Source organism: Moschus berezovskii, chromosome 24, assembly GCF_049115385.1.
Source record: "Moschus berezovskii isolate FMDL1 chromosome 24, NW_MosBer_1.0, whole genome shotgun sequence".
Classification (NCBI taxonomy): domain Eukaryota; kingdom Metazoa; phylum Chordata; class Mammalia; order Artiodactyla; family Moschidae; genus Moschus; species Moschus berezovskii.
The window spans coordinates 12,770,368-12,794,403 of NC_142483.1; the positions used below are offsets into that span (position 1 = coordinate 12,770,368).

The window sequence follows — 24,036 nt, forward strand, 5'->3', positions numbered from 1 at the left end:
TTCATTTTTCTCAAAACATATATTTTATGACTCCTTCAGTACATCTTTTGAGCACCTTCGCCAGGATCTCAGGAATGTGTAGAACTCACTCCCACACCATACCCCATACCCCACGCCCTCCCTAGGCCCTGGTCACCAGGCCCCGCACAGCCTGCGTGATGGCGTCCCTGTCAATGCCAAACATCTTCAGCAGCTCCGCTGGTTTCCCGCTTCTTGGCACCTGGCTGACCGCCAGGCGGGTGACGGTGACGCCAGGCTCTCCCACAACTGCAGAGGCCACTGCCTCACCTATACCACCTGGACAAAGGAAAGGAGGTGAGTAAGGGGATGCCGCCTCAGGGTGAGTGGTGGGCAGATCACCGCTGGTTGCCCCCCAGCCCCGAATCAGTCTGAGTTTATTCCCTTTCCCAAGGATGTGGGAAGGGCATATACTCCACCCTGCCCCATGCCTGTAACCAGACCAGACGTCACCAATCACAGCACTTTTTTTTTCCCCATAAGCCCAAATATGGCCTCTGAATCACTTTTAACACCATTCTCTGGGCATCAACCAATCAGAGTATGCACTTGACTTCAGGATCTAAGCCTATCTCTTCCCCAGGGGAGGAATGGCTTGTGGAGGATGGCTTTGTGAAGAACTACTAAAAGCTTCCCAGATGTATGTTAGTCACTCAGTCACGTCTGACTCTTTCAAACCCCAGGGACTGCAGCTCGCCAGGCTCCTCTGTCTGTTGATTCTTCAGACAAGAATACTGGAGTGGGTTGCCACTCCCTTCTCCAGGTGGCTCAGTGGTAAAGAATCTGCCTACAATGCAGAAGACCCAGGTTCGATACCTGGGTCAGGACAGGAAGATCCCCTGAAGGAGGAAATGGCAACCCACTCCAGTATTTCTGTCTGGAGAACCCCAGCAACAGAGGTGTTTGGTGGAGTCCATGGGTTCGCAGAGTCGGACACAACTGAAGCAACTAATAAGCAAACACACATAAAAGTCTGATATTTGTCTTGCTTTCCCAGCTTGATTGTCCACAACAGCCTTAACTTTCAAGAACTTCAGGGACATAACCACCGTGTGTTCTTAGCAAGGCTGGAACCCTTGCAGGTTTCCTGGATCGGGCAGGGATCCAAGGAGCCGTTCCTGCCATTGAGTTGACTGGTCCACAACCCAAGCCTGAGGTCTAATAAGAAACCAAGTGCCAGCTGCTCTGGGTTTCCGGGCTGCAGCTACCCTCCTGGGGCAGGATGTCCAGCTGCGGGCCCCGAGCTCTCTCACCTTCATGGTAGTGATCCTCCACTGTGAGGATCCTGCCCTTTGTAGCACGGGCACTGTCGAGAATGAGCTTCTTATCCAGGGGCTTGATGGTGAAAGGGTCCAACACACGAATGCTGATCTTCTCTGTGAGGGGAGAAGAGGCGTGGGCGAAGGCAAAGGAGCTGGTGCTGTGGGTCTGCCCTTTAGGGCCTTGGATGGGCACCCCGGGACACAGCCTGTCACATAGCTACCCACCCCTAATAGCTCACTCCCTCCTCTGTCAACCTGTGACGCCATGTCCTCCGCCACCCACCCCTCCACCTGGGAGCCTGCCTGGCCTGATTTGGGAGCAACTGGTCTCCAGGAAGATGAGAGCACCCCTCCTCTCCCCTCCTGCCCTGGGCTGCAGGATTTTAGCATTTGGACTTTCAGGAAACTCCATCAAAGATGCTTTTCAAGCTAAAGAGGAAGCCAGAGGGACATTCCAAGAGTGCCCTGAGGTAAGGTAAGGCACAGTGATTCTGAATAACATACTTAGAGGCCAGCTAAGTAGATTCAAGTCCTATGGTCAGGCCCCAGGGCTTCTGATCTGGTCACCATGCTGGGCACACAATAAGGGCTCCAAGTCTGGCTTTTGTTAATATTCTCATCATTTAATTTATGAGATTCTTCCTCACCCCCAAGACCTGGTCTGCAGTCAGTGCCCCGCCTAAGACTTTGCGGGTCCCACCCCTCTTACCTCTCTTTAGCAGGTCAGCAGCTGCCAAAGCCTCGTGCAGGGTCACCCCAGCACCAATCACAGTCACCTGGTCATCCTTGCTCTTCAGGACCACCTGGGGGCAACATGGGGGCCAGTGAGGCTCAGAAACTGGTGGCCTGGGGTAGGTCCCGACCTCGGGTTCACTCTACGGGGTCTCACTGGGGCATAAACTGCAACTGACCTTGGCTTGTCCGATTTGGAAATCTTCATTGTTGTTGTAGATGATGGCATTTTCTGGGCGGCTGGTCCGGATGAAGCAGATACCCTGGAATGAAACAGAATAATGAAGGATTTCAGGATGTAGGACATCTAATCTCAAGGGCAGGAGTCTTTCCTCTGCAGCATGTGCCTCTCCAAATACTCCTCTTGTGTGAGAGCCAGCCCCAAGTCCCAGACAGAAGAGTCTCCGTCAGGTAGACTAGCTTCCAGGAAGGGCTGCCCCAACCAAGTGCTGTGCCTCGGTCCCTGTCCTCAGACAGAGGAACGAGAACCACGTGGGGGCTGTCGGGTCAACAGCAGGTCGCTCTTGGTCAGGACTCAGTTCATTCTGTTTTGGAGAATCCAACTCAGGAAGGGCAGATAAGCCTCAACTGCTGGATTGGAGGCAGGGAGCCAGACTGGAGTATCCCAGGAGCTGCTGGGATGCTCAATGGGCAAAGAGTGCGGTGATCAATTAGCAATGTCTGCCACATAGCAGGAAGGGTGGTGTGTATTTCATTTTTCCTGGTCTAACTCCTCCAAGCTACACCACCAGTGCAAAGTCAGGAGATACCCATTCTGGGGCAGCAAATGATCTGCTCTGGGCTGGCATGCTGGCTTCCCCTCCTGTCTCTCTAGGGAAGGACTAGCTGCAGCCGAAGAAAGAAGTCACATGACCCACCTTTGTATTGGCTGCTAATTCTACTGCCTTCTCCGTAGCCACCCCATCACTTGGGTAAAAGACAGTTGACATGGGGACAGATCGAAACATGGCCAGATCTTCCAGGGCCATCTGGGAGGGCCCGTCTTCTCCTAGGGTGTGGGAAAGGATATGTCAATGTAAGACCCCATGCATGTAATGGAATCCTGGCCCCATACCCTGCTCCAGAAGTCTGAGGATGTCACAGGTATAAGCACCCCAGCTCCACTCACCGATGGACACGCCGCAGTGGGAGCCGCAGAGGTTGATGTTGCTCTCAGAGATGGCTGCCATGCGAATTTGGTCAAAGGCCCGTGTAAAGAAGGCTGCGAAGGTGCTGCAGAAGGGCACCGTCCTGTCGCGTGTGGCACAGCCCACGGCGATGCTCACCTGGGGACAGAGCAGACGGTGTCAGCCCCAAGGGAGAGCCCCAGGACCTCTCAGGGCCCCCTCCTGGGAGGTGAGTGTCCTGTTATCCTAGTAACCTAGTAACTGTTAATTCTCCTCCTCTCATCCAAGTGATTCAGTGCACCTAGGGACTCCAGTCTGTTTCCAGACTTCTTTGAACTGATATAACCATTTCAAAAGTTCTCTTAAAAAAATCACTCTCCTGGGGAATACTTTTCTACCAGCAAGCAAAGCCTTTCACAAAGCAAGCTAGTCAGCTTGGGCATGGATGGTTCATCCTTCCCAGGCCCGTGCAAGTTCACCTCCACCATCTCCCTGCTGCCCCAAGGCCTCTGCAAAGAGAAGTCCTTGCACCCCTAAGCTCCAGAAGCTCCAGGCCCCAAATAGCACTGAGTGCAGACATCGGTTCCAAATCGGCACCACCTCCACAGCTATGACATCCATTAGCCGACATGAGCCCTCCTTCCCGAGCACACCTGGGGCCTCCCCAGCCCCCACTCTCTCCACACCTCACCAGTTTAGTCTGGATCTTCCAGCTGCCAAGGCCAGAAGCCAGAGACAACTTCCAGTTCAGCTATTAAGAGGAAGAATGTTGGCTGCAATAGAGCCAAGTGGCCACCAGGGGGCGGAAGCTCCCAGCTCCTAGGGGCCTGCAGGCCCTGCTGGGCTCCTCTGCAGAAAGGAGGGGATATTTTGAAAAAACGGGACAAAACATTGTTCCTTATTTAACAACCACTGTTCCTGACGTGGAGTTGTGAATACAGCCATGCACATGGTAGAGGTCCACCAAATTCTGTCATCTCTGTATCCCGCAGGGTGGCAAGAGCCAGAGCCTTGTGCATGAGTTCAACGGCCTTTGCTAAAACTGCCAGCCTCCTGGCCATGCCTGCCCTTCCATCTGCAGAGCCCTTTACCCCCATAGAAAGTCCATCCACCAGAATACCTGACTGGCGTGCAGCATCCCCTGTTTCCACTCACCCAGCCCTTGGGTGTCACATCACCCCATCAGTCACTTGAGGTCATGGGTCCATGCTGGGTCAAGGGCCATATAGCTGCTCAAGGGAGTGGGAGGCTTCAGCCCTACCCCTCACCCCACAGACCCCAGCTCTACCTACCATGTTCTGCTCAGCAATGTAACACTCAATGAAACGGTCTGGGTGCTCCTTTTTGAAGAGTTCTGAGAAGGTGGAGTTCTTGGTGTCCCCATCCAGGGCGATGATGCGGTCGCTGGCATGGCCCAACTTGGCCAGGGCCTGTCCGTAGGCCTTGCGGGTAGCTATCTGGGGGGAGGAAAGAGTGGGTAGGGTGAGCACCTTAGGAGGCATGAGGCCTGGAGCTCTGCTCAGCCCCTGGGCTACAGCTTCCACCATGGAGAAAAGGGATAAAACATAGGGACAGAAAAGTAAATAACTCCAGAGCTGGCTGTCCCCATGAAAGAATTGCAAGGAGCAACATCTCAGGGTTCCTCCTCAACCTGAACTAATCTCTTTTCTCTCTCCCGGCCCCACTCTCCAGAAAGTAGAGTACTGTTGCCACCCCAGCCTAGCCAGTCCAGAAAATTGGAGTCAACTGGGTACCTTGTCCCCAACTTTGTAGCTGGGTGGGGTGGGCATTCGGATGTTGGTGATGTCCACTGAGGGGGCATCCTCCTGCGGGGGGGTCGCCAGGATCTTCTTCTTGCTCTGGATCTGACCGTAGATTTCCTGGACGATCTGATCGGCCATATTTTTGGGGAGGGGCTTCCCATGCCAAGACTCCTTATCTTCTATCCCTACAGGTACAACACAGGAGGACAGAGGGACAGGTAAGGTGACAGCTCCCAGGGGACCAGGAAGCTGCTTGGGGGAGCCTGGTCCTCCATGTGAGGGCAGACCACCACCACAGAGGGTAAGGAGAGGGCTGTGTTGACCAGCGCTCAACTGCAGGCCCCTACTGAGCAGCGGCCCAGAGCTCCCAGTGGGAGGGGGCATGCGCGGGTGGACGAATGTTGCTGGCATGCTGGCCCAACCCGTTCTCTGCGTCACCTCCCCACCCCCAAGCTTGCAGAGAGTGGGGTCTGCTGCAGAAATCATACTCTGTTGAAGAAGTTGGGAGGGAAGCTGAGGACCAGGGCAGGGTCAGCACTGCCAAAAGGCATCCCCTGCCATGGTGCCTGTGGGAGGGCCAGTGAGGCTTAGCACCCCCTCTCCTCTGAGGTCACCTCAGATGTCACCACAACCCAGGGAAAGCCAAGGACACAGGCCACCCCCAGGAGCTGTTAGCAGTAACACCTAAAGGGTGAGTGTCAGTAGCACCAAGGCTATGGCAGTATCCCAGAGGCTCAGAGGGCTGTACACCTCCCCAGATTCCAGTGAAATGTCCTCAACTGCCCCAAGTCCACGAAGGCAGAGAGGGACGTGACCCCTGGCGGGCAGGGGGCCAGCTGGGCACAATGCACAGTGAAGTCAGCCCAGGGTCTGCAGTTAGTTCTCTTAGTGCCAGACTCCATAGTCAAGTTCCTGGCCACTTTTAGCCCCATCTTCCCTTCTTTACAATGGGCAATGACCATCCTAGCCCCAAACAAGAGTCTGGAACCCATGGCTGGATGCTAGGGAGGGACTTAATGCCTGCAGAGCTCTCAGGCCCTGCTTAGGAACTATCTTCCAGACCCTCCTGCACAAGCCTCTGGAATCCCTTTTCCATTGCATGAGGGGTACCCTGCTCACCTGAGGGGAGAATCTAGGTCTCCCCAAGCTCTCCTGGGGCTCCCTGCCTCAGCCCTTCAGCTCAGGGCAGACAGCTGGAGCTGCCAAGGTTGCTCTGCGAAAGCCAGGTAGTGTCCTTTCTCCTTACCCAGAGGCCTCTCAAAGTCCTCCTGCCCATACATGGCCACCCAACCAGGGTCCTAAATCCCAGCTCAGCCACCCTGCCCACCGAGTCTCCTTCACCTCCTTCCCCACACTGGGTACACTCCACTGAGCACGCTCTTCAGTGGTACCCCCTGAAACCGCCAGCTCTAAAGTCAGCTGCAGGGCCCAGTCCCGGGAAGGGCAGGGAGTAGAAGGCTCACGTACAGACCTGTGATGCCTCGGCCCTTGAAGGTCTTGGCAATGATGGCTGTTGGCTGGTTCTTCACCTGCCCGAAGGCCTTGCACAGTTCCTCCACGCTGTGTCCATCTACGATGACAGCGTTCCAGCTGGGAACAGAGAAGGGAGGGGTATGAGGGGCAAGGGCCCTGATAAGGGTCCCAGGAAAAGGCCTGCCCTCCTTCCACTGCATAGAAGGACCTGGAGGAGCTGGGATGGCTCAAACCTGTCTGTTTCCAATTTGGGTTTAATTTTCTCTTTGCACATTGTTTTACTTCCTCTTGTTTGCCTTTGGACCGACCTTCCTCCTCTCTTCTAAGTAATGCACAGCCCAGTGTGCTTATTGTCTTTCATTCCTGAGCTATTCATTTCCTACTGAAAGCTGCTCTTGGGACAGTGTGCTGAGTTTGGAATCTACTACTAGATTTTTGATGAATTTTTATTTAAGCTGACCTCTCCATGGCTGCTGGATGCAGTGTTAGAAACTTGTATAAAACAAGCTATGTTGTCAAACATCCAGAAGGAAACTTCCTTTCAGCCAGTCCTTTCTGGAATTCTTTTTGGCAGATTAATAGTAATAGAAGTGGCAGCTCACACTTACTGAGCACCCACTCTGTAAAGCATGGAGCCGAGCACCTATTAATTCACTTAAGCCTGTTGTTGTCCCCATTTTATAGACAAGTAAACTGAGATACTGAAGGTGGAGCAACCTGCCCAAGGTCACAAAAGCAAGTGGTGGAGTCAGGACTTAAGGAATCTGGTTTCATAATCACAAGGTTATGGACACAGACCCAAGGACACTGCCAGGGTTATTCTCTAAGTCCCCAGGTCCATGTGGTTTTGGGGAGGTCTGTCCCTGAGGCATTTTGTGGCTCTGTTTCTTCCTTCATCCAGAGAAAGCTTTCCTCTCTTCATTTTCTCCCTCTATAAGGTCACAAAAGAGGTAACAGCCCTGTATCTATGTGACCAGCTACTGCAACTCCACCCCCACCTTCCCTGGCCATCAGTTCATCTCTGCAGGGTGGCCTTGGAGGCCCAGGGCCCTCAGATCCCAACTGCAGAGCAGCTTGTACCTGGGGCAGGGGAAGGACATCAAGGTGGGGGCCCCTCTGGATGCCACCCACCCAGACAGACCTCCTTGCTTTGTAATAGGTGACTCTGTACTCACAACCATCCGAGGCCCAGGGAGAGATCTGGAAATCCTATCTCCCATGTCCCTAGAAGAAGGGCCCGCTCCTCCTCCCCAGGCTGGCTGGTCGTAGGTGACCAGTGGACTGATGTACGGAGTTAGCCTGGCCTACACTGTACCTCCTGCCCCCTCACCCAAGAAGAAGTAAGGATGTGTGAGATCGCATCACGTGGAAGCTCTGAGAGCCATCACACCAGTGTGCAAACACAGGAACTCAGCTGCATCTCAGCCCACAAACCCATGGCACTGGCTAAGGCGGCCCCTTTAAGCCCAAATGCCATGTGAGTCGAACTCTCAAGTGAGGCTGCATCATAACGCAGCTTAACCTCCGGCTCAGCCCCTGCATTTACAAAGCTTCTGGCATAAGAGGTTTCCTTCGCTATGAGGGTCCTCAGGCCACTGCCCCATACGTACCCGAAGGCCTCGCAGCGCTTCTGGTAGATGTCCATCTGGTGCTGCAGTGGCGCAGGGTCACTCTGGCCCAGGCGGTTGATGTCAAGAATGGCGACAAGGTTGTCCAGCTTGTAGATGCTGGCGAAGGCCATGGCCTCCCACACGGAGCCCTCTGACAGCTCCCCGTCTCCCAGCACGCAGTAGACCCGGTAGCTGTGGGTGGGGGCGCGGGTTAGAGGCTGTCCCCGTGCCCCTGGCCTCTCCGCCTGGGACATGCAACAGCTGTGCCAAACCCAAGTCCACACCCAGTGAGCAAAGGACCGCGATGGAAACTGTCAGGAGCTCCAGAAAGTAGTACCGGCTGCCAAGAAAAGAGCTCCGGACAGCAGTCTGGCCAGTAAGATCCAGACAATCAGGAGTTGTTAGGGCATGAAGAAAACGGTGAGGTTCATGGGGGCTAACTACTCACCCTGGGTGGGAGCCACCCACCACAGGGGTGCATCCGCTTCTCTCTACCCCAGTTTGAACCAGGGCTGCTGGGGGAGCCCTGGGACTCACTGGGCGGGCCAGAGGGACAGGAGACCTTTCTGCTCAGAGGAGGTGGGCTGGCGAGGCTGCCTGTGAGCACACCGGGCAGCAGCCTAGAGGCAGGCTTCAGGTGAAGATGAGCACACACAGGAGGCTTAAAGGGCAAGGTCACTGTGGGTGCAGGTGCCTCCTAGGACAGGCTTCTCCCCAGGTTCTGGGGCTGGTTTTTGCCCAAGACTAAGGCTGGGCTTAGGAGAAGGTAATGGCACCCCACTCCAGTACTCTTGCCTGGAAAATCCCATGGACGGAGGAGCCTGGTAGCCTGCAGTCCACGGAGTTGCTAAGAGTCAGATACGACTGAGCGACTTCACTTTCACGCATTGGAGAAGGAAATGGCAACCCACTCCAGTGTCCTTGCCTGGAGAATCCCAGGGACGGCGGAGCCTGGTGGCTGCCTTTTATGGGATCGCACAGAGTCAGACACAACTGAAGTGACTTAGCAGCAGCAGAGCTGGGCTTAGGCTTTCTGCCCCTCCAGGGGCCATCTCCTGCCCTCAACCCAGGTAGCCATGATTTTCCAAAGGCAGTATGACACAGTATAAAGGGCAATGAGGTTGGGATAAATTACCCAGTAATAGAACCTTCCGTGGGGAGGGTGGAGCCGAGAGTGAGGCTGGAGGCAGGGAGAGCAAGTCAGAGACCTTGACCCCACCTCCTACCCCCTAACTGTGCTTAGCACTGAGTAACCCTCTCAAGAAGGTAAAGTTAAAGGGAAAGGTGCTCAATCGTGTCCAAGTCTTTGCCACCCCCATGGACTATACAATCCATGGAATTCTCCAGGCCAGCATACTGGAGTGAGTAGTCTTTCCCTTCTCCAGGGGGTCTTCCCAACCCAGGGATCGAATCCAGGTCTCCCGCTTTGCGGGTGCATTCTTTCCCAGCTGAGCCACAAGGGAAGCCCCTTGTGAAGGTAAGCCCCTTGTGAAGGTAAGCCCCACAAGAAGGTAAGTGCAGTTGTTATTCCCAAAAAAACACACAGATAAGGAAACAGGCTCAAAGGCTGAGGGACTTGTCTAAAGATCAGCTGAGCAGCTGAGTGGGGATTCAAACCCGGGCCTGACTGCCCACTCCTTGCTGACTAGGATTGCACGTAGCAGAAGGAGCGCCCGGATGTGGAGAGCCCCCTCGCCTGCTCAGGGTCAACTATGTGAAACCAGGAAGTGAGGCTGCTGCCGGGATGGGTCAGAGAGGACACAGCCTGCCTGCTGCTGAGTGGGTCGGGCCTCCAAGCCTCCCTATTGCAGGGCCAAGGCAGGAGGAGCTGGAGAAGAGGCGGGGCCAGCCCTGCTGGTCAGCATGACTCAGCACCACCACAGGCCTCTAGGTCACAGAGAGCTCCTTCATCCTCTCCGTGTCACGTCAGGCCTGCATCTTCCCTTCTGCGGCCTCCAGTGGGCCAGGCCACTGGTTCCTCTACCCGGTGCAGGGGTTCCTGCACAGCCGTCCCCCAAAATGACCAGTCTGATGGGGCTGAGCAGAGAGGCCGGTAGGGAACTTGACTTCTCCAGAAAGGGATTCCAGGGAAGCTGACCAGCTACCCTCCCAACTCCACACCCACTTCCAAGGAAGTTGACCTGAGGCCAAGAGCAGAGTCACAGCACAACCTCAGATTGAGGTCAGGAGGGCAGCCTGGGGAGACACTGGACTGGAGAGAACAGAATGGGCACCCTGCAGAAGCTGGAGCTAACCCTGAGGCTGTGTATTGCCTGAAGCTGTGAGATTTGGGGCAAAAGTGGCAAATACCCACAGTCCTGAGCGACCATGAAGAAACCGTAATGAGAAGGCCAATATTTGGTGCAGGAGTTGGGAAACCACTTCAAATGTCCAACAACAAGTGACGGTCTAAACGCATTATAGCATCCCCATGAAACAGAATGGACATTAAAACTAGCTCTTGACAGTGCGTGAAGAAATGTTCAGATTTTCCCAAAAAGCATTAGGTAAAAGTGTATAAATACTAGGATGATAAATCTGTAAGTTCCTTCTCACAATAACATGGAGGAAATAGAATGCATTGTTGTTAAGAAGGCTGAAATGGGGCTGGGGGGTTAAGAATAGGGAAAATGTTCATTTCTTTTTAATGCATTCCTGTGTTTCAGATTAGTACGTATTGTATAATCCCCCCAAAAAATTATTTAAAAGAAAAATGGGGAAATTCCCTGGTGGGCCAGTAGTCAGGACTCCACCGTCTCACTGCCCGGGGCCCCAGGTTTGGTGCCTGGTCGGGGAACTAACATCCCACAAGCTGCAGATGCAGCCAAGAAAAAGAGAGGGAGAAATGGAAAAGAGCCAGAAGGCTGTGTGCTCCCCGGCTGCTGGCTGGACAGACCGGACTGGAGGCTGGATCTGCTCTGCCAGGAACTCTGGCAGCCGGCACAGCCCGATAATTCCCTCGACCCCTCAGCCTTAGCCAACCCCGGCTGCCGAGAACCCCGCTAAACCCCTTCTCCCTCTACTGGCTTCTCCCATTCTGTTAAGGGTCAGGAAATGACCCTTCACGAGGAATTATTTCAACCAACTGTAGAGAATAATTAACTCACAACTCTGGTTCTGTGCCAAATAAAATACTCTTAAACACACATCCCATTCTTTGTGACTTTCTTCACTTCACGGTGCATCACGTCTGGGTGGAGCTGAGCCCGGCCTGGAGCCCAGCCGGGGAGGCTGTGCAGTCAGTTGACATCGGCCTGAGTCTGGAAGGCCTCAGAGCCCCAGTCTACCTCCCGGAGAAAACTGTCTCAGCAGCTTCCCCTGAAAAAGTAGGTGCTCACTGAGGAGCAGCATCCAGTCAGGCTCCCTGCAGCCACCTGCCACCTGCAGGCCAGGATCCCTCAGCCTCTCCTCTGGGAAGCTTCCCACTCGCAGGGCCCCCGACCCACCTGTGCTTCCCTCGGGCACCTCAGAGCAGCCTTGGGGACCCTGAACATGGACTCTCGATGCACACCCTGGGTTCAAAATGGTGCCTCCACCACAAGGCAAACATCTTACCTCTGTTTCCTCATTTGTGTGGAGGGACAGATGTATGCATGTCACCTCCCAGCCCATGGGGCTTATCAAGGTGGAACCCTAGAAAGCTCTGAGCAGAGTAGAGAGCCCCAAAGGGTAAAGGAATGCAGAAACGACCTTAACAGCCTGTAGCCAACACTCCTCCCCTCCAGAGCAGACTCACCTGCAGGCCATGGCGGACAGCCTTGTGGCTGAAACCTGCCTCAAGGGGCATCTCCCCTAAACTGCCTGAGTGCTGGAGCAGCAAAGCTCTGACCAGGCTGCTCACTCCCTACAGACCAACCTCTCCAGGCTTCACCGCTTCCCTGGCTGACAGTTGGGGCTCAGGGAGGCCCAGAATTCCCCAGAACACACATCTACACCTTTCCTGAGGTAAGGTCGAGTGGCTCAGGCCTTGGTTTGTGGCACCTGGTCAGGCACTGTGGGATGGGGCCTCCTAAGACTTCCAAGGTCCAGGAGCTGGGCTCAAGAAGGCGACAAGGAAATGAGTCAAAGCATTCTGGCCAAGGAGCACGTGGCCTTGGATGCAAAGCTGGCCCTGCTGGCCACTCTCCAGGGACTCTGGACACATCCCTTCATTCCTCTGAGCCGATTTCTTCATCTTAAAAGGGGACTAGCCCTGGTACCAGCCTCACACCACACACGCAGTTAATGATACAGCTTCTACTCAGTCTCCACCAGGCAAGGAGGTGCTTGGGGGCGGAGAGTAAAACTGGGCCCCCAGGACCACCCACCAAACCACTGTGGGTGGGGTTGGGGAGTGGGAGCATTACCTGGCTTTGTCGAAGTATTTGCCTGTGTAGGCCATCCCGCAAGCGGCTCCAAGGCCCTGGCCCAGGGAGCCAGTGGCCACATCAGTGAAAGCTTGTTTCTGTCATGACAGAGGGCTTCAGTTACCACAGGCGATGTTTCCTAGAAGTGCCTCCCAGGATCTTGGCCATGACAGTCTTGCAGCCACGCCCCACCCATCCTAGCGGGTGTGATTTCCCACTCTCCCTGCAGCAGTAATTGTGGGTGTGGTTCAAATACCAGCTCAGTCCACAGGGAGCTGTGTGACCTCAGGCCATGGACTGAATCTGTCCCCTCACCTGTAGAAGAGCCCACCTTGTGAAGTGGGTGGGAGAACTCAGGACAAAACTGAATATTTAGCCTTAGTGTGACAGTTTTCATGGTAACCTCTAAGGAACACACAGGGCCCTTCCTTGGATATCACCAGTATCCTGCTGCCACCCCTTTAGTGAACCCCATCTCCCAAGCTATGTCGACATGGCCGAGGAGGCCCAGCATGGAAGGGAAGCTGGTATTTGGGGCTGGGGAAAGGCCCTCCTGGCGGTCAGCCCAGAGCACCCTAGGTTGGGGCTTGAAAGGCCTCAGACTTCAGCATAAGCTTGGGGCAAACAGAGTTCCCCAAGCACCCACTGAGTCTGCCGTCTAACAACCTCAGTTCCTCCGTGTGCGCCCTGCCCCCTTCCCACAAGCCTTGAGAAACAGGAAATGGAGGCAGAGGCCTGCAGGGCTCCTGGTGAGGTGCACTTACCGGGACAGGGTGCCCATCCAAGTCGGAGCTGACCTTCCGCAGGTTCAGCAGCTCTGACTCCGGCAGGAAGCCGGCTTCAGCCCAGACGGCATACAGGATGGGCGCCGCGTGGCCCTGTAGGGACGGACCGTGGGGAGAGGTCAGATGAGGAGCTGTTCCCGCCGGGGCCTGGCCGAGCCTGCCGGCCAGGATATCCCTTTCAGAGAAGGAAGCAAGCAAAGGCCACTTCCCCTCCCTTCATCCTTCTCTAGCCCGAGGTTCCCACAGTCGAGGCCGAGCGGAGCCCAGGACAGGTGCAGGGGGAACACAGCTGTGAGGCTGCAGAGGCCAAAACCCCAGCAGGCAGCCAGCCGCCCTAATCCCTGGATTCTGGCATGTGAGCCCACTTGGACAGACTTCTAAGCTCTCATGCCTGCCTCGAGAGACCAGAGGCCACGGAGCCAGGCCTGGGTACTGGTGGACTTGGGGGGTTCGTGGCATAGCTTGCGGCTGCGGCTCTCACGTGGTGGGTGGGGTGGGGGGCGGTCAGGGCTCCCCATCCCAAACTCTGTTGCAGGGCACCCCCACTCCTGAGGGAGAGAGCATGGCCTGGGTATTCGAACAGCAGAGACGCCTGCAGAAAGCCACCAAGCTGTACCCCAGACCTGGACTCCAGTCCTGCCAGTCAACACCAAACACGAGTGGAACTCCCAAGACCATTTCCATTCTCTCCTACGAATTCAGTCATTTATTTCTTAGTTAAACTTTACCCTCAGGGTCAGCACAGAGCAAGATGGGGCCAGGCCGGGTGGGGCAGGTGAAGAAGGAGCCCGGGGTGAGGAAGGGTGGTGGGCCGGCCTCCTACCTTGGAGAGAACAAAGCGGTCATTGTGAGGGTTCCGGGGATCCAGGGCCTTGTAGCGCATGGTGTGGAAGAAGAGGACAGCCATGATCTCAGCAGCGCTGCAGCATGACGTGGGGTGGCTGTGGCCCGGGAGAGACATGGACACATGTATCACGGCCCCAGATCCCCAACCTCAGGGCTCACCACACCTGAGCAATGGGGGTGCCGGTGTCAAGGAGTCACAGGCCTGATTTATCAAGGAGTCACGTGATCTGGGCCCTGGGAGGGCTGTATGGGGTGTCAAGGAGGCCACTGCTGACAGCATGGGGGTTGCACCCTGAGAGATATGGAGGAGGAGGGGCCCAGGAGACTGAGGAAGCCCCTCTAGGACCAGTGAGCTAAATCCCAGTGCGACTGCCCCAGACTCTGCCCACCTGTCAGGGCAACTTGGCCTCCATGGCCCTCACGGATCCAGGGCCCTCCATGGCCACGATCAGAGGTGAATGGACTGACACTTCCGGTAGACGCCACCCATAGGGTGGGTAGTCTGGCAACTGGGGCTTTAGGCTCTCCAAGAGCATCACTGGGCTACTCAGCAGCCTTTTAACGGGTATTCTGAGGGCTGGTGTAGCACCAGAAACCATGCTTTCGTACAGAAGCGAAAAGGCAAAAGCAATCTCTTATCTTCTACAAAGGACACAATTCTAAAAAAATAAAAATTCCTTCCGCCTTAGACAAGAGCTGGGGTGGGGCCGACAGTAGCCAAGAGCCTGTCCTTCCAGATCCTGGTGGGGTCAAGAGGGCTGCCTTTATTGGGTTCTTTTTCTATTCATCGCATACTTACTTGAATGGCGACTGGGCAGAGGGCTTAGCTAGAGATAGTACATCTTAGAAATGAGACTTGTTCAGGGTTCTCAGGACCCACTTGGTTGATTCAGCCCCAGCCCCCAGGAGTAGAGACTAGGGCTCCTGACAGGACATGCTATAATTCCTGAAGCCCTCTGGTCCACAGTCTGATTACAACGTCAGCCTCAGGGCACGTGTCTCCCAGCCGCCCCCTCCACACTGCAACATGCCCACTGCCAAACCCAAGGGCACATGCACCATCTGGAGTTCACGTGGGCCTCCCTCCTCCCTGCAGCCGGCTCCCCGCATGGGTTAGGGGTGAGTCACTCCCAGAGCAGACACATTAGTGGAGAAGAAACCCGGCACTGTCCATGCTGGTTTAGTAGTCAGATCCCCAGCACACAGTTGTCTTATACTTAACCACTTCTATGAACTCCTGGGTCACGGGGAAAGACACTAGACCTGAAAGAGGGAGGCGAGGAAATGTGAACGAGAAACCTCTTCCCTGCCTGGCAGGAGCTCAGCTTCCCTTGTCCCTGGCACAGAATTCAGCGGGGCAAGGGGGGGAAGGTGAACACCCCAGTCAACACCGGCCAGGCTGTCCTCCTGTCTTCCCCTCCCTCCGAGGGCAGCCTCATCCCTGAGGAACCTTGTTTCAAAAATCAAGATCCTGTGAGGAGAACAGTGGGGGAAGGATGCGGGTGGACAGCTGGCCAAATTGCTCCAAGAGATAGAAGGCAGGCATAGGATGGGGCTCAGCCTCTCCTGCCCATCAGTGGTTTCCAGGAAGGGACTTCAGGGATAAAAGGCCTGGCAAAAGTACTTTCTGCGCAAGGCAAAAGCATGACTGCCTGGGCAAAGCTGGTGTGGAGGGAGGGAGGTCATCTACGAAGAGAACCCAGAAACTGAAAAGTACTTGATTTTAACCAGGCTTCCTTAGTAGCTCAGTTGGTAAAGGATCTGCCTGCACTGCAGGAGACCTGGGTTCAATCCCTGGGTTGGGAAGATCCCCTGGAGAAGGAAATGGCAACCCACTCCAGTACTCTTGCCTGGAGAATTCCATGGACAGAGGAGCCTGGCAGGTTAAGTCCATGGGATTGCAAAGAAGAAAGCCTGCATGATGGACACACTGTTGGCCCTACCTTCACACCTGCCAAATAAAAACATACAGAGTAAGGGGTGCTTAGGGTCCAGGCATCTGCCCACCCCGCCACCCCAGAGCTTTCAGGGAATTCCCCGAGATGTGTCCCATGGTGGGGATATGCGCCACTCCGGCTGTGTGACTTCAGCCTGTGTTTCAGCCCCCTGTGGCTCAGCTTCCTCACTTGTAAATGGGATGCTATGTGGGGACATCCACGGTCAAGGAACTAAGGCAGTGAACTCAAAGTGCCCAGGTCACCATCAGCCACCACCCTCTGCTGGAAGGCCAGATGCCACACTGTGGTCTTCAACAGCGCCTCCCACTCATCAGCAGGCTGAGACTGAGACCCTCTGCTGACCACGGGGCAGGCAGGAGGGAAGAAAGCTGCGGATTGAGATGGGGCTCTGCTGAACACATGGGAGACAGTTACTTTTAGGCTCAACTTACTAGAGGAGCTCCAGTGTACAGACTCTGGGGCCCGAAGACCTGTGTTTCCCCAGCAACTCCAGCCTTCCCTGGGGGGGACAACTGTGGTTGGGGGGGGCCTACCTCACATGCTGCTCAGGACACGTCTATGAATATAAACTGGCTAGAGATGGGGAAGGGCAGGGACAGGGTGGGCAGCTGCAGGGAACTTTATCCACTAAGCAACTCTTTGTAATGCATGGGAGTTACACGGTTGTTCTAAAACCTGTCTACTTACTCCCAATTAGTTTAGTCTATGAAGGTGGTGCTGAGGGAGCACGGCCTAAGTAAGCCTCCCAAAGCCCTGTCCACCCACCCCAGGGGAGGACACACCTTCCAGATGTTCCCTTCTCCCTTCCATTCCACACTCTGCCTGCTCACAGGTTTTCCTACAGAAAAAGTGCTGAGAAGATCCCTCAGCCCTCTGGCTCAGGCTCCGCTCCATTATCAAGAGATAATACTGCCAGCTACCATGATGGCCCTTCTCCCCGCCCTACACATACCTCAAGACCTCAAAAAATGAACAAACCTGGGAGGTGAGCATGGCCACAGCCTCTCTCATGCCTCAAAACAGGAAGAAAAATAATCTGTTATGAATTAAAAACTAAGTTCCTGAAGGAAAAAGTAAGAAATGTGAGTTGAAAACCCAACAGTGAAGATCCAATCTAAAAAGTTAAAAAATGCACTGAGCTCAAAGAGAGTAGAAAGATAAAAACATAAATTTATGAAATACGGAGCAAATGTACGATCTTTAAAAATCAAAGCCAAAAGTTAGCTCTTCAGAAAAGAAAAAAAGATGAAAGGCTTAGCTAACTTCTGTTAAGGCAAGATCCAGAAAAAGGAAAGGGTGCTATTAGAAGTAGAGGGATGGGCATAAGAACAGATGATAAAATACTCCAAACAACCCGATGCAAATAAATTTGGAGACAGGAAAATGTCTAGGGAAAAATGATTTACCAAAACTGACTCAGGAAGAGATAGAAAATCTAAGTAACCTTTTAACTATTAAAAAGACCAAATCAACAGCTGTAAATGCACATTCCCTAAGGCCCAGCATCTCCACTTCTAAGACCACATTCACAGAGAAATGTGCAATGATCAGATCTGAAAGCTACCTTCATGTCTATCAAGGAGATATTTGATGACAACATATTTCTGGAATACTATGGTGGCTCAGATGGTAAAGCGTCTGCCTGCAATGCGGGAGACCCAGGTTTGATCCCTGGGTTGGGAAGATCTCCTGGAGAAGGAAACGGCAACCCACTCCAGTACTCTTGCCTGGAGAATCCCACGGATGGAGGAGCCTGGTAGGCTACAGTCCATGGGGTCACAAAGAGTTGGACACGACTAAGCGACTTCACTTCACATGCAGCAATCTCAATAAAATCTCACAAATACGACACGTGAACAAAGCTCACTGCAGACCGATCTCTACCAGGGAAGACCATACTGTCCATGAACTTATACTATAAGGAAAATAATAAAATGCAAAACTCAGGGTATATCTCTTGCTTGGGGGAACCCTCCTTCTATGAGGAGGGAGAGACACCCAGTAGGTTCTAAAGCCCTGTAATATCCAAGTTCTTAGGCCTGGTGGAAGGTATACAATCAGGTTCTTTTTTATAATACGGACATTAGTTATACTCTTTTTTTAGGCATATGTTAAAAAAAAAACTCACGAGAGAACCCTAGGATGCCAAGGCAGAAGCAAACCTTTTAGAAGCCATCCTTGTTCTTCCTGTTCCAGGAACCATGAGGGGTGGCTCCTGCCTGAGAAGACTGCCTCCACGCCTCAGATTGAGCCTTTTCACTGTAGTAGCCTTGGGGCCTGAAGAGCATCTGGCACAAACAGTGCACAAATAAATGATGTGTCAAGGCTCTAAGACTCCAGGGGTGTGAACTCTCTGAGCCTCAGTTTCCTCCGTGTAAAATGGAGATATAGCAGAATCTGAATGAGGTAGTTTCTGTGTGTAAAGAGCCTGGCACGGTGCATAAAAAATGGCAACTGCTCAGTAAAATCCTAGCTCTAAAAATATCAGATATGAAGTCTAAACTCATTTGAGGATAAGACCACTGAGGTCCACAGAAAGGAAGTGCCTTGCCCAAGGTTGCAGTCTACCATCAGAAGAGCCAGGAGAAAAGCAAAATGCTAAGAGCAAGGGAAGAATGAATGGATAAACAAAATGTAGTTTATCCAAACACCTGACTACCCAGCAATGAAAACAAAGTCCATTCACCACCTGCCACAACATAACAACCTTCCAAACATTGTGCTAAGTGAAAACAGCCAGACCCTCAAAGACCTCATTCCATAGGACCCCATTTATATGAAATATCCAGAAGAGTTAAAATGGGAAGCGGTAAATTCACCAAAACTGCATTAATAACTCACAGTCAATACATTCAATCTGCTAGAAGCCACTGAACCGTACACTAAGAATGCCATGATATGAAAATTATACCTCACTAGAGCTGTAAACGGAGAAGGCAATGGCAAGCCACTCCAGTACTCTTGCCTAGAAAATCCCATGGATGGAGGAGCCTGGTGGGCTGCAGTCCGTGGGGTCGCTAAGGGTCGGACACGACTGAGCGACTTCACTTTCACACATTGGAGAAGGAAATGGCAACCCACTCCAGTGTTCTTGCCTGGAGAATCCCAGGGACGGGGGAGTCTGGTGGGCTGCCATCTCTGGGGTCGCACAGAGTTGGACACGACTGAAGTGACTTAGCAGCAGCAGCAGAGCTATAAAAGGATGGTGTTTAAAAGGAAGAAGGTGCTCAGGGCCCAGATGAGGAAGTTCTGGAGGCCACACTCCCTTACCCAGTTGTGCAGTCCTTAGAGATTACAGCCAGGCCATGGGTGCAACTGACTTCTGAGCAAGAAGGTCAAACAGTGCAGCCAGACCCACATACCGGGGGAGCTACCAGCTCCTGCACGCCCACCTCAAGGAGTGGACTTGACCTCACTGTTTAGGGAAAAAGTACTGCGGAAGAGTCTGCAGAAGGACCCAGAAACCAGGGCAGGCAGCTGTGTCATGGGCACAATAAGGGAGTTCCTGAAGTTGTGGGACTGGGCTCTAGTGACAACAGACCTACCCACAGAGGCCAAGTCCAGGGAGGGGTCAGAGAGATGGTGGCCCAGGGGCCACAGTGCCATCAGCTCATGGGAAGCCAGGAGAATGTCTCAGACCCTAACTAGGGGCACCAGGTTCTCAGCTTCAGGAAGCTTCCCACCAGCCCTGCTGAGCTCAGAGGCAGAGAACAGAGTCACTGCAGGACAGCCAGGTGTCCTCACAGGGAGTTGAGAAATGCTGCTTGCTGCTGGGGTAATCCCAACAGGCTTGTTCTTGCCTCAGTCAGGGCCAAGCTGGGGTGAAGACAGACCAAATGGAGAAGGCCTGGGCAGCCGTTCTCTGCCCAGATAGGCTGGGCCCACAGGGTCCCTCTGGGCACTCCAAGCCCCTAATCACCAGAGCTGGGTGACAAGGATGCACTTTCAGCCACTTTAAGGTCACAGGGACATGAAACCCACTAGAGGTGGTGGCAGGACCCCAGGACATGAAACCCACTAGAGGTGGTGGCAGGACCCCAGAGCTCACTCATTCTGGTTCCCCAGCCCCGCTCTCAAGAAACCCAGTTTGAAAACCACCTAGCTATAAACTTCTTTAGAGATGGGGAAACTGAGGCCTCAGACGGAACAGGGTCTTTTCAACAAAGGCACAGTCACTCGGCACACAGCTACGGTGAGATTCTTGTCTCTCTGTGCCCACCAGCCAGGCCTGGCCAGACCTTCTGTTCCTGAGTACTCGCCCCAACGCTGTGGGTCAGAGCCCTGGGGACCTCTAAGCACAGCCTGAGCCTTCAGATTCAGGTTTGATTCTGATGGAGTCCTCAGATAACACTTAGCACTGTTTGGATACTGTGAGTCTAGCACGGTTGGTGAGAACTATGAAATCTCCGCCAAGAGCCTTAGCAGTCAGGGCCCCTCTGACAAGGCCACTGAGTGTCACATTTTTTTTTTTTTTTGGCTGCACGATGTCTTTTTTGCAGCATGTGGGATCTAGTTTCCTGACGAGGGATCGAACCCAGGTTTCCTGCACTGGGAGCTCTATGTCTTATCCACTGGACCACCCGGGAATTCCCTGAGTATCATCTTTTAAAGACTGGGTGAATTGGACCCTTGCCACGGCTGCCACAGCTCCTCCGGCACACGGAGGGAGGGTGAGGTGACCTGGAGCAGCCTTGGCTGCTGCACAATGAGCCCTCTGTGCAGGCTGTCCCTCAGCTCCACGACACAGAGGCCAGTGTCCTCACTTCCCAGGCCTGGGGAGGTTCACTGTCACTTGCCCAGAGACGGCAGAGGAAGGGGAAAGCCACCAAGATATCAGGACCCCACGGTCCTCACTGACCCGCTATCAATCCAGCATCTGCAATGACCGTGCAAAGACTTTTGGTCAAAGTACTGTTTACATCACTGGGGATGTAAGCTCCGCTAGGAAGGAGACAGCCTGGCAGGATGGTCACTTTGACCATGATTGCACAGCGCCAAGGCCTCAAAGCTGCACCTTCACTTTGCAGAGCTTATCTACTGTCATGAGGTAACTGCCTCAAAACAAACATCTTGGAGGTCTGTTCAAGTCTTCCTTTATTGTTTTTTTTTTTTTTGCACACAGAACTCTTGGCACATGCCTTTCAAAATCTCTTTTGACAGAGGTTACATAGTAATGCTACTTCCTTCTGAAAATTCAGTTTTCTAAGAATTTCTTTCTTCCTTTTTTTTTTGTCTTGAGGCATGTTTCTCTAAGTATTTCTTTCCTGAATTTTTTAGGCTTGCTCACCATGCACAGGAATCACTGTATCTTTTACTTTTTTTCTCTTTGTAAATGGACACTTTGAGTTCAGTGAGTTCCTCCTTCAGGCTTTACAGTATAAACCTGCCTGTAACTCAGTTGCCAAATCCAGTATCTTTTCCCTATAGAAATCAGAGTTAACTATCTAACAAAGACCTAGGCAGGAGTCCCACTAGACACCCTCTCCCTTTGGAAGCCCCCCATTCCAAGTTGTAAATATTTGTTTCATTTCTCACCAAGTGCCTTCAAACTGCCCGAGATGCCCATCACTGATCCTGGTCTCCCCCTTTCCAGTCTCTCTCCATTCTCTGGCCTGGTGCTTCCCACCTGTCCAAGAAGTCTTCCTGGTAACATAAGCCCCTCACTGGAGCTTAGGATTTACTCATTAAAAACGTCCTAGGAGAGGGTGAGATGTATGGAAAGAGTAACATGGAAACTTACATTACCACACGTAAAAGAGACAGCCAACGGGAATTTGCTGTATGGCTCAGGAAACTCAAACAGGGGCTCTGTATCAACCTAAAGGGGTGGGATGGGGAGGCAGATGGGAGGGAGGTTCAAGAGGGAGGAGATATACGTATACCTATGGCATCCGGCCCCATTACTTCATGGCAAATAGATGGGGAAACAGTGGCTGACTTTATTTTTCTGGGCTCCAAAATCACTGCAGATGGTGATGGCAGCCATGAAATTAAAAGACACTTACTCCTTGGAAGGAAAGTTATGACCAACCTAGACAGCATATTAAAAAGCAGAGACATTGCTTTGTCAACAAAGGTCCATCTAGTCAAGGCTATTGTTTTTCCAGTGGTCATGTATAGATGTGAGAGTTGAACTATAAAGAAAGCTGAGCGCCGAAGAATTGATGCTTTTGTACTGTGGTGTTGGAGAAGACTCTGAGAGTCCCTTGGACTGCAAGGAGATCCAACCAGTCCATCCTAAAGGAGATCAGTCCTGGGTGTTCACTGGAAGGACTGATGTTGAAGCTGAAACTCCAATACTCTGGCCACCTGATGCAAAGAGTTGACTCATTTGAAAAGACCCTGATGCTGGGAAGGATTGAGAGGGGGAGGAGAAGGGGACGACAGAGGATGAGATGGTTGGATGGCATCACCGACTCAATGGACATGGGTTTGCAGGACTCCGGGAGTTGGTGATGGACAGAGAGGCCTGGTGTGCTATGGTTCATGGGGTCGCAAAGAGTCGGACATGACTGAGCAACTGAACTGAACTGACGGCTGATTCAAGTTGAGGTCTGACAGAGGACAAAATTTTGTAAGGCAATTATCCTTCAATAAAAAAAATATATATATCCTGTAAGAAATTAGCCAGAAGGTAGAATCTTGTCTTTGTTCTACAGACTTAATTTGGGAAGGTCCCTGGAAACCATCCCCCACCCAGACTTCAAAATCATTTCATGAACCCATCATGAAATGTTGTCTGGGCAGCCTGGTCCCAAGCCCTAAAGGGCTGAAATTCTGGAAACCACAGAGTTGTGCAGGAGCTACTATTGTTCCCATTTTACAGAGGGGGAAACAGGATCTGAAGTGACTTACTGGCTGACTTTCTTAAGTACCCCAGCAGACGCCTCCGGCTGCAGTGACCGGTTATCATTACTGTCCCCGCAACTGGCCACCTGCAGGGAAGGCTCCCTGAGATGGAGAGCAGCCTTTCTCCGCCTCTGAGCCACCAGGGCTGGCGGGAAAGAGCGTTGGGGGATGGGCCTGTCTTGGGGAAAGTGCATGTGGAGGCTGGCCCTGCATGTTCACCCCAAGGCCCTGAGACGTGGTTCTTGGTTCTCTTAGCCTTTCAAACCTCTCTTCCTCCACCCCATCCCCTTCTCCTGTCCCCGCCCCAGAGGAGGTCTCACTTAGACCTTCAGTTCACAAGGTATGCAACGGCTCTGCATCCACGTGGCCACCTCCCTCCTCACCCTTACTCCCCTGGAGTCGCAGCACTCTCGCTCGAAACCCAAGGTGGCAGGAATTTGATTCTTAACAGGAATGTGAGGTGGCGACAGGGACGGGTACTTTGAGGTAGGGACTAAGGCCAGGGGCCCAGGCTTCCCAGCAAGATGAGGGGTTAAAACAGGCGCTCCCGTCTCGGGCAGAGCCGGTTCAAATTCCAGCTCTCGCCGCGCCCGATCCCGGCCAATTGACAAATTCGGAGCCTCGGTTTCCTCACGTGTGCGTGGAACGTTATCAATTACCAGGGGGTAAAGGGTCCAGGGGCCGCGTGTGCCGATCCCAAGCACGGGGCCTGGCTCTCGGCGAGAGCGCACTAATGGTGGCCCTCTGCGCACGGCGGTCGAGAGGTTTGCGCACTGCCAAGCCGCGTCTCTCGCGCCTTAGAGCCGAGGGGAAGGAGGGGCCGAGCCGGCCTAAGGCGCGGGGCCGCAGCGGACGGAAGCCGGGCCGAGGACCCGGGCGGCGGAAGGATCCTCCGCTCCAGACCTCCGCGGCGCGCGCTCCGCCCGGCGACCGCGCCCCCACCCCCAGCCCCGGCGCCTCCCCCGCGGCGGCTCTGCAGCGCGACCCGGAGCCGGCGTGCCCGCACCCGGCGCCGCCGCCCCGCGTCCCGGCTCACCCCGATCCGGCCGCCGTGGTGGCTTGGATGGAGCTGATACGCAGGCGGTTGGCCGTGTCCTTCAGGGCCTGCAGTTTCTGCTGGTCAGGCTTATGGTAGGCCTCCATGGTGCGGCCGGGCGAACGCACGGGTGGCGGGGCAGAGGACGCAGACTGGGACGCTGGGACGCAGGGTCGCGGAGCTGCAAGCAGCGGCCGACGCCGGAGGCCGCTCGCGGGCGCGTTAAGAGTC

General features: G+C 53.8%; 1 protein-coding gene across 1 annotated transcript; it reads right to left on the minus strand.

Moving 5' to 3' along the window:
* Nucleotides 1-24,036, minus strand: TKT (transketolase). Its single transcript, XM_055414076.2, has 14 exons — nucleotides 23,806-24,036; nucleotides 13,940-14,057; nucleotides 13,096-13,209; nucleotides 12,332-12,429; nucleotides 7,986-8,177; nucleotides 6,374-6,492; nucleotides 4,894-5,087; nucleotides 4,432-4,596; nucleotides 3,142-3,298; nucleotides 2,891-3,021; nucleotides 2,192-2,275; nucleotides 1,990-2,083; nucleotides 1,272-1,394; nucleotides 1-297 (listed from the first exon to the last, which is right to left on the minus strand). Exons 1-14 carry the CDS (start codon nucleotides 23,910-23,912, stop codon nucleotides 122-124), a joined length of 1,872 nt encoding a protein of 623 aa, XP_055270051.1. The 5' UTR covers nucleotides 23,913-24,036; the 3' UTR covers nucleotides 1-121.